Raw genomic sequence first — 11699 nt, 5'->3', positions numbered from 1 at the left:
GACTATAAGATGTGATGCCCCGATGTCCAATAAGTTATTTATTTTGAAAGGATGTAATTTTTCGTATCTTGTCAGCGAAGGATTTGCAGCCACTCATTCGTGCTAAGTTTGGGACGTTCGGGATTTAAGTCTGTTTCTTCTTGGTACTATTTTATAGTTTCCCCAATAGAGCAGCATTACATGTTCAATGTGTCTGCTAATATACGTTACCTACGCCTGCGTGTTCCTTGGAGTCATACGACACGTTACTTTCATTGTCTTCGGTTGAAATAGACTAGTCGAAACGTTTGGCATTTAATTTATACATTTCAGATGTAAAACAAGGGGACGGTTGGAAAGACTTGTTTTTCTACTTTAAAAATAATTGAGTGTAATATCATTCGACCCGTGCCCTTACTGATGGTGTTTCAAGTGCTTCAGCTTGTCACCCGCCTGTCTGTCTCTCTCCTAAAGGCGGGAGGCGAGGCTGTGTCGGAGGTGTGCTGACTACTCTTAATTCTCGTTGGATGAAGGACAAGGGCCCGTGCTATATAATACCAGCACCGAGAAAATCGAGATAGACATCCGCTCTTCAAGCTGCAGCAGCCAAACAAGAACCGACAACTCGCTGCAGGAGGTGAATAAAAACACTTTCCATTTTTATCTTGGTAAGTTATTATTATTATTATTATTATTATTATTATTATTATTATTATTATTATTATTATTATTATTATATTTATTATGTGTTTTGCTGATCCGTAAAGATCATGTAAACATTTCCAATTTAAATTAATATAATCGCGACCGGGGTTGCAAAATTAAGACGATAGGTTCTATATATGGATTAAAAAATAATAATAATAAAATTAAAAGAAAATATGGGCCAGATACAAGGCACATTTTACATTTCAGCGGTCGCAATAGTATTATTTGCTGTCAAGAATTCACTTACGAGCAAAAATGGTACAGTTCATAATAAGTAGTGGCATAGTATTTTATTTAAAGCATAACTAATAATGACACATGGAATTTGGTTTTAAAGATTAATCACATAAGCTTTATTTGAAGCATATTCTGTTAATGGAGTAGTAACATCTTATTTAAATTAAATATAAGTATGATTATAAATATTATACGAAAATTTATATTCATATATATACGAAATTTGTTTATATTCATATATATTATATATGCTATATATATATATAATATTATATATATATATATTATATATATCTATATATAACCAGATGTGTGATATACACACTAAATACAAAAAAGAATACTTATGTCCCTTAGCATCGTTCAAAGTTTAATTAATTTACTGTAACGCTGCATTTGTTCTGTTATTTTGGAAAGTGTTTTAATATAATATTTCTTAGTTTGGGGACAGAGTGTTACTACAGTTCCATATGGCAAATATAATGTGATTGATAGATTCATAAATCACTCACATGGTGTTGTTTTAAAAATAAAGAGTTCATATGAATCTCCTGACACTGAAGGAGGAATTGCCTGGAAGCGAGTCTGCCTGGCTCAGTATCAGTTTAGCACGATGACTCTGTGTATGTGATTAATGTAGCTCTGATGTATCCTGGTACCCTACACTGTTTATGTCACTCTAATATATGCTATTCCCTAAGTATTTAGAGAATCTCATACAGTACCAGCCCTGGTGTGCTGTGAGTCTCCTCCAGACACTCTTCTGCCCTGTCTGTACACAATCAGCTTGATGTTCTGTCTCTTCTCCTCCAGACACTCTTCTGATCTGTCTCTTCTCCTCCAGACACTCTTCTGATCTGCCGCCTGTGCACAATGAGCTCCAAGGCAAGTCTGCATGCCATCTCCCCACTCAGGGATAGTGTCCCCATGTCCAAAGAGGCTGGGACCACAGTCTACCTCAAACTGGACACTGCCCAGCCAACCGGCTCCTTCAAGATCCGCGGCATTGGTCACCTCTGCAAGACGGTGAGTGACCGGTAACGCTGACCACACCAAGAACACTTCTGCCTTTAAACTGTTGGCTGGGAGGAAGGCAGTGTGGTCTAGTGGTTATACCACACTGCCTGGGAGGGTGGCAGTGTGGTCTAGTGATGAGAGCTGAGGGACAGGGAGGGTGGCAGTGTGGTCTAGTGGTGAGAGCTGAGAGTCAGGGAGGGAGGCAGTGTGGTCTAGTGGTGAGAGCTGAGGGACAGGGAGGGAGGCAGTGTGGTCTAGTGGTGAGAGCTGAGGGACAGGGAGGGTGGCAGTGTGGTCTAGTGGTGAGAGCTGAGAGTCAGGGAGGGAGGCAGTGTGGTCTAGTGGTTAGAGCGGGAGGGGCTGGGAGGGAGGGAAGGTGGGGATATATTGTTGTTTTGTCTAATTGTATTGCACAGCTAACTGTTAATAAGATAAACTTCCCACAAGGGTTAAATCAATCAAATGGCAGTCAGGAGCAGTGTGTTCCGTTAAAACTAGCTTGGATGAGTTATGGGAGCCCAGAGCAGCATACAACAATGTGGAACATTGATGCTTTTTGAATAGAGGTTGGTGTGGAAACCATTCAGAGCAAGGGAGGACATTACACAGGTAGACTTCCAGCTATTGAAAATACAGGCTAAAGACATTGTGCCAGTGCTGCCTGGGTTCAAGACAAGGAGCCGTTTCAAATTGTCAAGGGCTTTGTCTCTAAAACACCCTCTCAGAATCAATAACAGGACCAAGCAGGTGAAGTCTAGGGCATATCTTTTGCCGTTCTTCTCTAGATCACTTTCAGTCGCTCAGTTCTTAAAGACTTCTTTTAAACTGGATCCAGCAATGCGCGGATGGATTCAGAACTGAAAATAGTCTGGGCTAGGACCAAAGATACTACCACCCCATTCATGTTAATACATTGAATGAATGTTTCCTTGCCACTCAGAGGAGCCTTGGAGGGTGTCAATAGCATGTCACTGTACTAAACAAAGACTGTTTCTGTTCCTTCTCAGTGGGCGGACAGAGGGTGTGAACGGTTTGTCTGCTCCTCGGGTGAGAATCTTTAAAGTAACCTTCCTCTGCAATTAGTGCAAAAATAAACAGGATGCTTCCCTAAACACCCACTAGGGGTGTGCATCACTTACACTTTTAAACATGTCTGAATCACATTTCTCATATGACTATGTAGTTTAATTGAACAGGCAGTAACAGTGACGCCTTTCTGTGTTTTGTCCTATAGGTGGCAATGCTGGCCTGGCAGCTGCCTACTCTGCCCGGAAGCTGGGGGTACCTGCTACTATCCTAGTGCCTTCCAGTACCCCATCCTTCACCATCCAGAGACTGCAGGACGAGGGGGCCAGCGTGTCTGTGGTGGGGGAGGTGAGTTATATTCACAGCACTGCCCTGGAAGATGAAGGGTTATTATACTGAGGTTTTCAAGTATATGTCCAGCGTACCATCAAATCTTCCAAATAACTATGGAATGTTAATCCTTTAACACATTTGATAATTCAAATTGTGCTTTGTGCTGGTTTCCACTATATTGATGTTTAAATGCATAATTGGGTTAATAAAGCTTGAATGGTGCCACACAATGTCAGATTTTCTGTAATGCTAAAATGAAACAACCGTTTCAGAGACTTGTCATTAAAACACGAAAGATATTGACAAAATCGGTTGTATCAAGTGTCATATTTTCATTGCTAAATGAGTGTTTAGTTACAGGTGAATTACTTATTACAAGATCCACGTGACAATCAGCAAATATTCACACTCTCAAATACACTTTTACACCTGCATTCAATAGAACTTAAACAAAATACATGAAACCCTTCATGCAACCACTGGAATTTTTATAGCTAGCAGTCAACAGGGATAAGCAGGGTAGCAACATTAGACTGTAGTCTCTGTGTACAATCCCCTTTGCTGTCCTGTTTGATTGCAGATGCTAGACGAAACCATTGAGCATGCTATGAGAATGGCAGAGAATAACCCAGGCTGGGTCTATATCCCTCCCTTTGATGACCCGCTCATCTGGTAAGCACATTATTTCATTGATGTTATTGTACATTTTAAACTGTGCATGTATGAATTATATAATATGTTTTAAAATATGAATTGTGTGTTTTTATTTTTTTGTAAATTTCCAGTTCTGGTCATATTTTTTTAAAATTATCTATTGTTTATAGAATGTTTAGCATTGGAATACAATTTGAAAAATGCTTGGGCAATTAGGGGGTCATCCAAGTGTCTCTAATTTGGAAGTTTATATCATTTGTTTTTTAAAACAATTGATAGCATCGTATACTGTAATATGTGATTATCCTGTTCTTATTAATAGAAATCTATTTTCCCTGTTAAAAGGGGCCCTTGTGGCAGTATTTGTAGCCCTGTGCTGGTTCTCAGTCTATAGTGACAGTATGTTTAGTCCTGCAGTGGTCCTCAGTCTCTAGTGGCAGTATGTCTAGTCCTGCGGTGGTCCTCAGTCTCTAGTGGCAGTATGTCTAGTCCTGCGGTGGTCCTCAGTCTCTAGTGGCAGTATGTCTAGCCCTGTCGTGGTCCACAGTCTCGCTGTTCTTCTCCTCTGATCTCCAGGGAAGGACACGCCTCCATCGTGACAGAGCTCCAGCAGGCCCTGGACAGCAAGCCTGGCGCCATCGTGCTGTCAGTAGGGGGAGGGGGCCTGCTGTGCGGGGTGGTGCAGGGGCTGAGGGCTGTGGGCTGGCAGGATGTGCCCATCATTGCCATGGAAACCAAGGGAGCACACAGCCTCAATGCAGCCGTGCAAGCAGGGGAGCTTGTCACACTGCCCCAGATCACCAGGTGAGCCTGGCTCTCAGTTACAGACACACAAACCAGGGCCGCCAAGAGAAAGACACATCGTGGCTGTCAACAACAAGACAGTGCGGGAAGCAATTTTAAACGGCAAACAGAATTGGATACATAGTCAAGTGTACAAATCAAATGAGAGGGGAGATAAGGAGGTAGAATGCACTAGTGAGACTGCACTTAGTGTTCAGTTCTGGTCACCACAGCATCCATAGGACCTTGGACAGTCTCCAACGAAGAGCAACCAGACTAATCCCAGGGCCTAAAGGAATGAGCTGTGAAGATTTACAGAGCTGCATTTGTTTACATAGAACAACAAAGAATAAGGGAGGGGGGGGACAGATGACTTGACTGATGTTTTTAAAATCTTTAACAGGGTCCTTTAATATTAAACCTAATGCAGTACAGAAACCAGGACCAGTGGGAAATGAAGTGGTGGAAGGCTTAAGACAGGGAAGGGGAGGGGATGGAATGGGTTACCCGATATCCTGTAACACAGGGAAGGGGAGGGAGTGGAATGGGTTACCTGGAATCATGTAGCACAGGGAAGGGGAGGGGATGGAATGGCTTACCTGGAATCCTGTAACACAGGGAAGGGGAGGGGGTAGAATGGATTACCTGGAATCCTGTAACGGAGAGAAGGGGACGGGATGGAATGGCTTACCTGGAACCCTTTAATACTCAATGTGATGAAGTTGAGATCAACTATGATGGGCTCAATGACCTGCTCTCGTTTGTACATTTTCACCTCTTCTAATGTGAACATGCTATCAATAATGACAATCAGGTGTTTGTTTGGTAAATGGGTGCTACATCCATTGTGTAGACAACATTATTATTTTCTATGAAGAGTATTGTGGACCGTCAATTCACTTATCAATTGAGATTTTTAAATTGTTAATTGCTCACGGCAGTCATGTGCAAAACAAAAAAAAAAAAGACCTAAATAAGAGAACATTGAGGAAAATTAGGAATTCCTGTCTCATGAAAGGTAAGGGCCCATGTCACTGGATACAGTCAGGTGTGTATGTCTACTGCTGGGGAGAATGACTTATCACATGTGTATAAAAAGCATTAAGACCTATGTCTTTCTTTCAGCGTTGCCAAAACGTTGGGGGCGAAGCGTGTGGGTGCACAGACCCTGAAAGTGGCCAAAGAGCACCCCGTCTTCTCAGAGCTGGTGAGCGACCAGGAGGCTGTGGGGGCTATCGAGAAGTTTGTGGGTATGTGTCAAAGAAAGAATTGTGGGCCATCCTGCTGCACACTGCTGGTTGAGGGGACAGATCAGTGACCAATGCCTTTCCCCACATTACTCAGTGTTGTCATTATCTCAGACACCAATGTGAACTAACATGGTGGTCAGGTTAATTGAAAAGGACAACACCTATCATGTCACTTAATTTTACAACAAAAATACCCTTACGAGACATAACATCTCTAACAGCATGTTTTTCTGTCCAAGTCTTCCCCTTTAAAGATTTAAATGACTGCTGTATCTAAATTTAGCTAAATTCAACAGACCGTGGCCTTTAAAATTACTTTAATTCAACCAGGTTCAAATTGTCATATGACAAATTAATGGCAATACAGTTCCTTTGTGCTAGGGTGTGTTTTAAATCACAGAAAAGCACAGACTGCCCCCAATGTGCTGATGATCTCTCCCCCTCCTCTCCCCTAGATGATGAGAAGATCCTGGTGGAGCCTGCCTGTGGCGCCGCCCTAGCGGCTGTGTACTGCAATACAATCCGCAAGCTGCAGGACGCGGGCAAACTGCCCCGGAACCTGGACTCCGTGGTCATAGTGGTCTGTGGAGGCAACAACATAACTCTGGGACAACTGCAGAGACTCAAAGAACAACTGGGCCTGCCCAACCTTACTGCGGCTTAACCCCCACAAAAAGCAAAGAGTGGGCCAGGCCAGAGAAAATGATTGCATTCTTTACACCGTGGAGCAAACCAATACAGACAAAAAGGAGCATCTTTTTTTTTTTTTTTAAATGGGAAGAAATATTTTTAAAACTGGGGGCCAAGTAATCAAAGTGAACACACACCGCCAATAGGACAGCCCTTCCCTAGGGAAAAGAGCAGAGCTGATGATCCATGCAGGGACCAGATTACAAACCAGTGACTTTCAGGTACCCAGAGAAGCTTCCCTTTATCAGCAGTGCAGGATGACCTTGCCCTGCTTGTCACACTGTCTAGATAACTCATTCTAGTTGTACTTTTTAAAGTGTGTGTGTGTGTGTGTGTGTGTGTGTGTGTGTGTGTGTATATGTATATATATATATATATATATATATATATATATATATATATATATATATATATATATATATATATATATATATATATATATATATATATCTTAGATATATTATATGTCTGCACACCTCTAAAATTATATTGTTTATTATAGAGGTTCATGTCTCAATTTACTAACTGTGTCTGGTATATTGTCAGATTTCTTGCATTTTTAAATATTAAATCTTTTTGTATTTTCAATGTCTCTATTGATTGGGGCACGTTCACACAAGACTGTTTAAATGGATATGAAGGATGTACTGCAAACATTTAGAATCTGAAGAAAGGTATCCTTTACACATGTGTAGTTTCAGGACAAGTATAAACCCCAAAGTTTGTATTGTATGAATCCATTACTCTGTTAAAATGGATCTGAAAACAAGTACATTTAAGGGCCGTTATCACTGACAGCTTCAATGTTAGAGACTTGGAACAAGATGTTTTAGTTCTGCTTAAAGTAGTTGTAGTTAACATAATAATTATGTAAATCTCACTGTTGTGCACGCCCCTTCACTACACAAGTAATGGGCACTTCTGAAAGAAATACATAGTAAAGAAAACATGTATTTTCTAAAACATGACAGGCCACCAAACACCTTGAGGGTGCTGTAGTTATCTCACAGTGTACGGGAATACCACCACAATTCTCAGTGTACCTGAATACTTTCAGAGGCTGCAACATAAACACAGCACCAACGTTATTATTATTATTATTATTATTAAATACATTTGGAATGTTTTAAAATTTGTCCTTAAAGAAAAACTATGTTCTAAATATTGTTTAGACTAAAATGCTTTTGAGCCTGTAGAGTTAACATTATACAGCAAAAAAAAGAAGCAATCAGAAATTGTTCTGTCTTATATTGTTATTTTCAGAAAAAAGATATGACCCTGAGGGTTGATGCGTCCAACTAGTGGATTAAGCAGGTTTAGTCCACTTGTTTGGACTAAAGTTAGTCCACTTGTTATCCTGATTGCAGCGTACCAGACGATAATCACCACAGGTGTATGTTCCGCTAAATCATACTAAACAAGATCCCGATTGCAGCGTACCAAATCAGATGTGAGAGGATCCTATTCAGGTGGACTAACTGTGTACGCTTACTTGTCCTACATTTATACAGTACAATTTAAAACAAGGATGAATAATAATGCCAAGTCGCATGAATAATATCTTTTTATAGCACCTTTCATAGTGGGCCACCATCATAAAGCGTCAAGATGGAGGGTAACACAGTGAGTCAGTGAGTGGCAGGTGGGATTTGAACCAGTGACCTTCTGTTTACAAGCCCTGGACTTTAATCACTGAACCACGCTGCCTCCTATGAAGAGCTTCATGCTCAGTGCAAGGTACTGTGGACCCGCACAACCCAGTGGCTCAAGTGAAAGGCATCACTAAAATGTAAAGGAATACAGAATTATATACAATATTTTAAAATTATTATATACAATTGACAATTGCACTGCGTACATTACATCATTACCTTGTATCGTTGATACACAATATTAAGCAATTATACATTTTCTAGGTAGACTGAGAATGTAGCCTATAATTTAAATATGCACCACCTTTTTCCTCATTTATGATACTGACTGGTTTTGTTTTATTCATAAAAATATTGCAAAAGCTGAAATAAAGGACCATGCAATTAGATACACCTATATTTAAATAATAATAATTTTACAAAATGCATGTATGATGTATTCAATTTAACCAACTGAAACGTCACATGTACAATTAGTATTATATAAAACAACAAATTTAGAACTTAATGCTCAGTGTCAATGCAGCAATAGGGTACCAGCAAGTTCAAATGCAAGTATGATCTGCTAGTGTGGAATGTGCACAAAAAGACAAGTACAATTAAGCCTATAGCTAGAGATTATGAATATGTATTTTAAATGTGTCTGCCTGAATTACGCCTAATGTAGCCTAATAAAAACACTTATCATTAATAGGCCTGTATGTATTACTATATTCACTTTTTTCATATTTCTGAATTTTTTGCCAGTACTTTCAAAATCCTCAACGTTTTTAATCAAATGTTTGTAATGACGACGTACAAGATGTCCGAGTTTGTCTTTACCTTAAATTGTGAATTTCCTTCCTCACTTGTAGAGGGTTATGGGTTAGTCTTCATTGTCTGGCTACTGTAACTTGTAACTGCAAACCTGGACTAACCTATTACAGATTTGCAGGACTTGAAGACTGCTTTTTAGTCCACTTCATGCGTGCTTTCAATGGAAAAAAATACAACTAAGTCTTACTTTTGTGTCACTATTTTGGTCGTACTTTTCAGGTCATTTGGGTTTCCGTGTAGTTCTTTTAGGGAGAGAAATTCTCCTTCCAAATTCAAATGACCTAATTGATATTAAAATATGAGCGAGAAATGTTTGCGTCCGAGTTTCAGTTTGTTCTTGCGTAACTACTGATATCATGCAGCTTTCTTAAATTGGGTTTATCATTTGGCCACCAATTTTTTTTTTTTTATGAAATGTGTTGCAATATGCTACTTTTTTATATTTGTCATAAATTCAGTATTTTTTTTATAATCTTGCTTATAAAACAACTTATCTATAAAGTCCTATCATTGTATTAGTCAAATGGCACTCATTTGAAACACTGAACAAATGGTGTCACAAAAAACCCCACTGAATGAAGACGTCTCTGAACCCCTCCTACTGTATACTGATTTTTTTTTTCCCTATCTGGTCACAGAAGCTTGCCAGAGCTACTTCAAGCAGATCTCAGTTGTTAATAAAGGCCTGGTTGGTTGAAAGTTGTGAAAGGTTGCCTCACACAGGCCCTTCACTGCTGAAGTCTCGTCAACATAAGGTTTGGCTTTCAGGCATGTTTTCATGCAAAAGACCCTTAGTATCTGCTCAATTTGCGTGGCTTTTTAGGCGTTACCCACCCCTTTTTGGCTGCACACTTCCGATAGCGTGATGACTGTATGTGATATGCGTGTGCTATGTCACATTCTCACGACAGTGGAGAATCTGGAGTTTCTAAATTGCATGGAAACTCTGTCACTCTATCTTGGACTTCACTTGAGGTGCGAGGCAGGGCAGGCATACCAAGAGACTGGGGAAGTGTTACGTGTCCACAAACAGAGCACCGGACATGGTCAAAGTCATGACTTCTTAATGTTTCTTTAAAGTGATGACTAGTCGACCTGTTTGGTTTTTTCTACCTCAGCTATTTGACTCAATTAGTAGTTATTCTACCCGTAGTGCACAGACAGGATTGCGTGTTTCTGCATATCCTGAACACGAAGGACTCTCAAAGATCTGGATACTGGAAACTCATCTAAAAATATTCACAAACAAGCCTCACGATGGACTGGGTGCCCCCTCACTGCTGCTAAGAATGTCACAACCAGAGAGGTGTGTCTGGTACTTTCCTCTCATTGGCAGAGCCAGCCTGGTCAGTAGAGGATTCTCATTTAATGACAAGAGTGGGTGGATACAAAACAAGATCCTTGAACAGCAAAGTAGAAGAACATGCTAGGCCTATATGCTTTTGTAATTGTAACATGCAGTCTCCACACCTCCTCCAGGTTCCTCTACTTTACAATGCCATTAGCAACCAGCTCTCTTGATAAATCACCAGAGATATACATCATGCTAACAATGAGGCTTCATTTTTAATGCCTCTGCACCCAGGGTATTAGCTAAGAAGTCATGGAAATTGTGCACCTGTGATTCTTCTGCTTTAGGGTCTTGACAGTATACTTATCACAAAATAAACACAAGCACCATTTGATTTATTTTGACCTTTCATCAGCTCTGGATTCTGGTGACACAGCATCAGCCTGAAGCCAGACCTGCACACAATGTATACTATCTGTAGCTACACAGGCAGGGTGTGTGTGTGTATACACACACACAGAAAAAAATGATATCTCACAGCCAGCTGCTAGCTGGAGGGGAGGGAGGATCCAGTTGGAACTGGCTAGACTGCAGAAAAGGTATTTGTGAGCTGGGTTCAGGGGACAGGGGTCTGATGTAATCCCCTGAGGAAATGAGAAGACAGACAGACAGCACGTGTGTCTCATATAGCCGAAGCACAGCGCTTGACACCACAATGTAAGATGAAGCCAGAAAAGTCACTCAAATAAACATGTTGCACCCAGGGCTCTGAATTTATCACAATTCTGTTTTTGGTGGACACATTTTTTAATTCCAAATGTCTGTCTTAGCGTATCGTAACTCGCTTCCCGCGACGCTCGTCATGTTCCTTACTTCTCTACACGCGGATCTCAGTGCAGAACAATGCAGGACAAAAATGAAGCAAAAATTTAGAGAGGCATGCACACATGGAGGGCTTGTGAATAGGTACTTTCAGTTTAAACAACTTTGACGAGTGGATCAGAAGACAGCTGCTTGTAACTAATATCAGGCAGAGTTTAATTTTCACAGTAACACGTCCAGCTAGAGGTAGCACTGAATAGCGGACTAGTTGAATAGAAAGGGTGCCGTCGACCTCTGAAACTGCTAGTCCACTAATCCCATAAAGCATACCGTTTCAACTGGGCAGAAGTGCGGTTCAGAATGCAATCCATTACCATATTATATAATTTATATAATATAATATATATATATATATATATATATATATATATATATATATAT

At 40.4% G+C, this 11699-nt stretch overlaps 1 protein-coding gene across 1 annotated transcript; it reads left to right on the top strand.

The window, feature by feature from the left end:
- Window positions 1-543: 543 nt before the first annotated feature.
- LOC121299528 (L-serine dehydratase/L-threonine deaminase-like) lies at window positions 544-6814 on the top strand. Its single transcript, XM_041227305.1, has 8 exons — window positions 544-647; window positions 1769-1950; window positions 2949-2988; window positions 3176-3315; window positions 3881-3972; window positions 4531-4758; window positions 5863-5987; window positions 6443-6814. The coding sequence occupies exons 2-8, from the start codon at window positions 1798-1800 to the stop codon at window positions 6649-6651; spliced, it is 987 nt and encodes a 328-aa protein (XP_041083239.1). The 5' UTR covers window positions 544-647; window positions 1769-1797; the 3' UTR covers window positions 6652-6814.
- Window positions 6815-11699: the final 4885 nt, after the last annotated feature.

The sequence above is a fragment of the Polyodon spathula genome, chromosome 25 (assembly GCF_017654505.1).
Source record: "Polyodon spathula isolate WHYD16114869_AA chromosome 25, ASM1765450v1, whole genome shotgun sequence".
In the NCBI taxonomy this organism is placed as follows: Eukaryota; Metazoa; Chordata; class Actinopteri; order Acipenseriformes; family Polyodontidae; genus Polyodon; species Polyodon spathula.
This window is presented reverse-complemented; position numbering and strand designations above follow the sequence as displayed.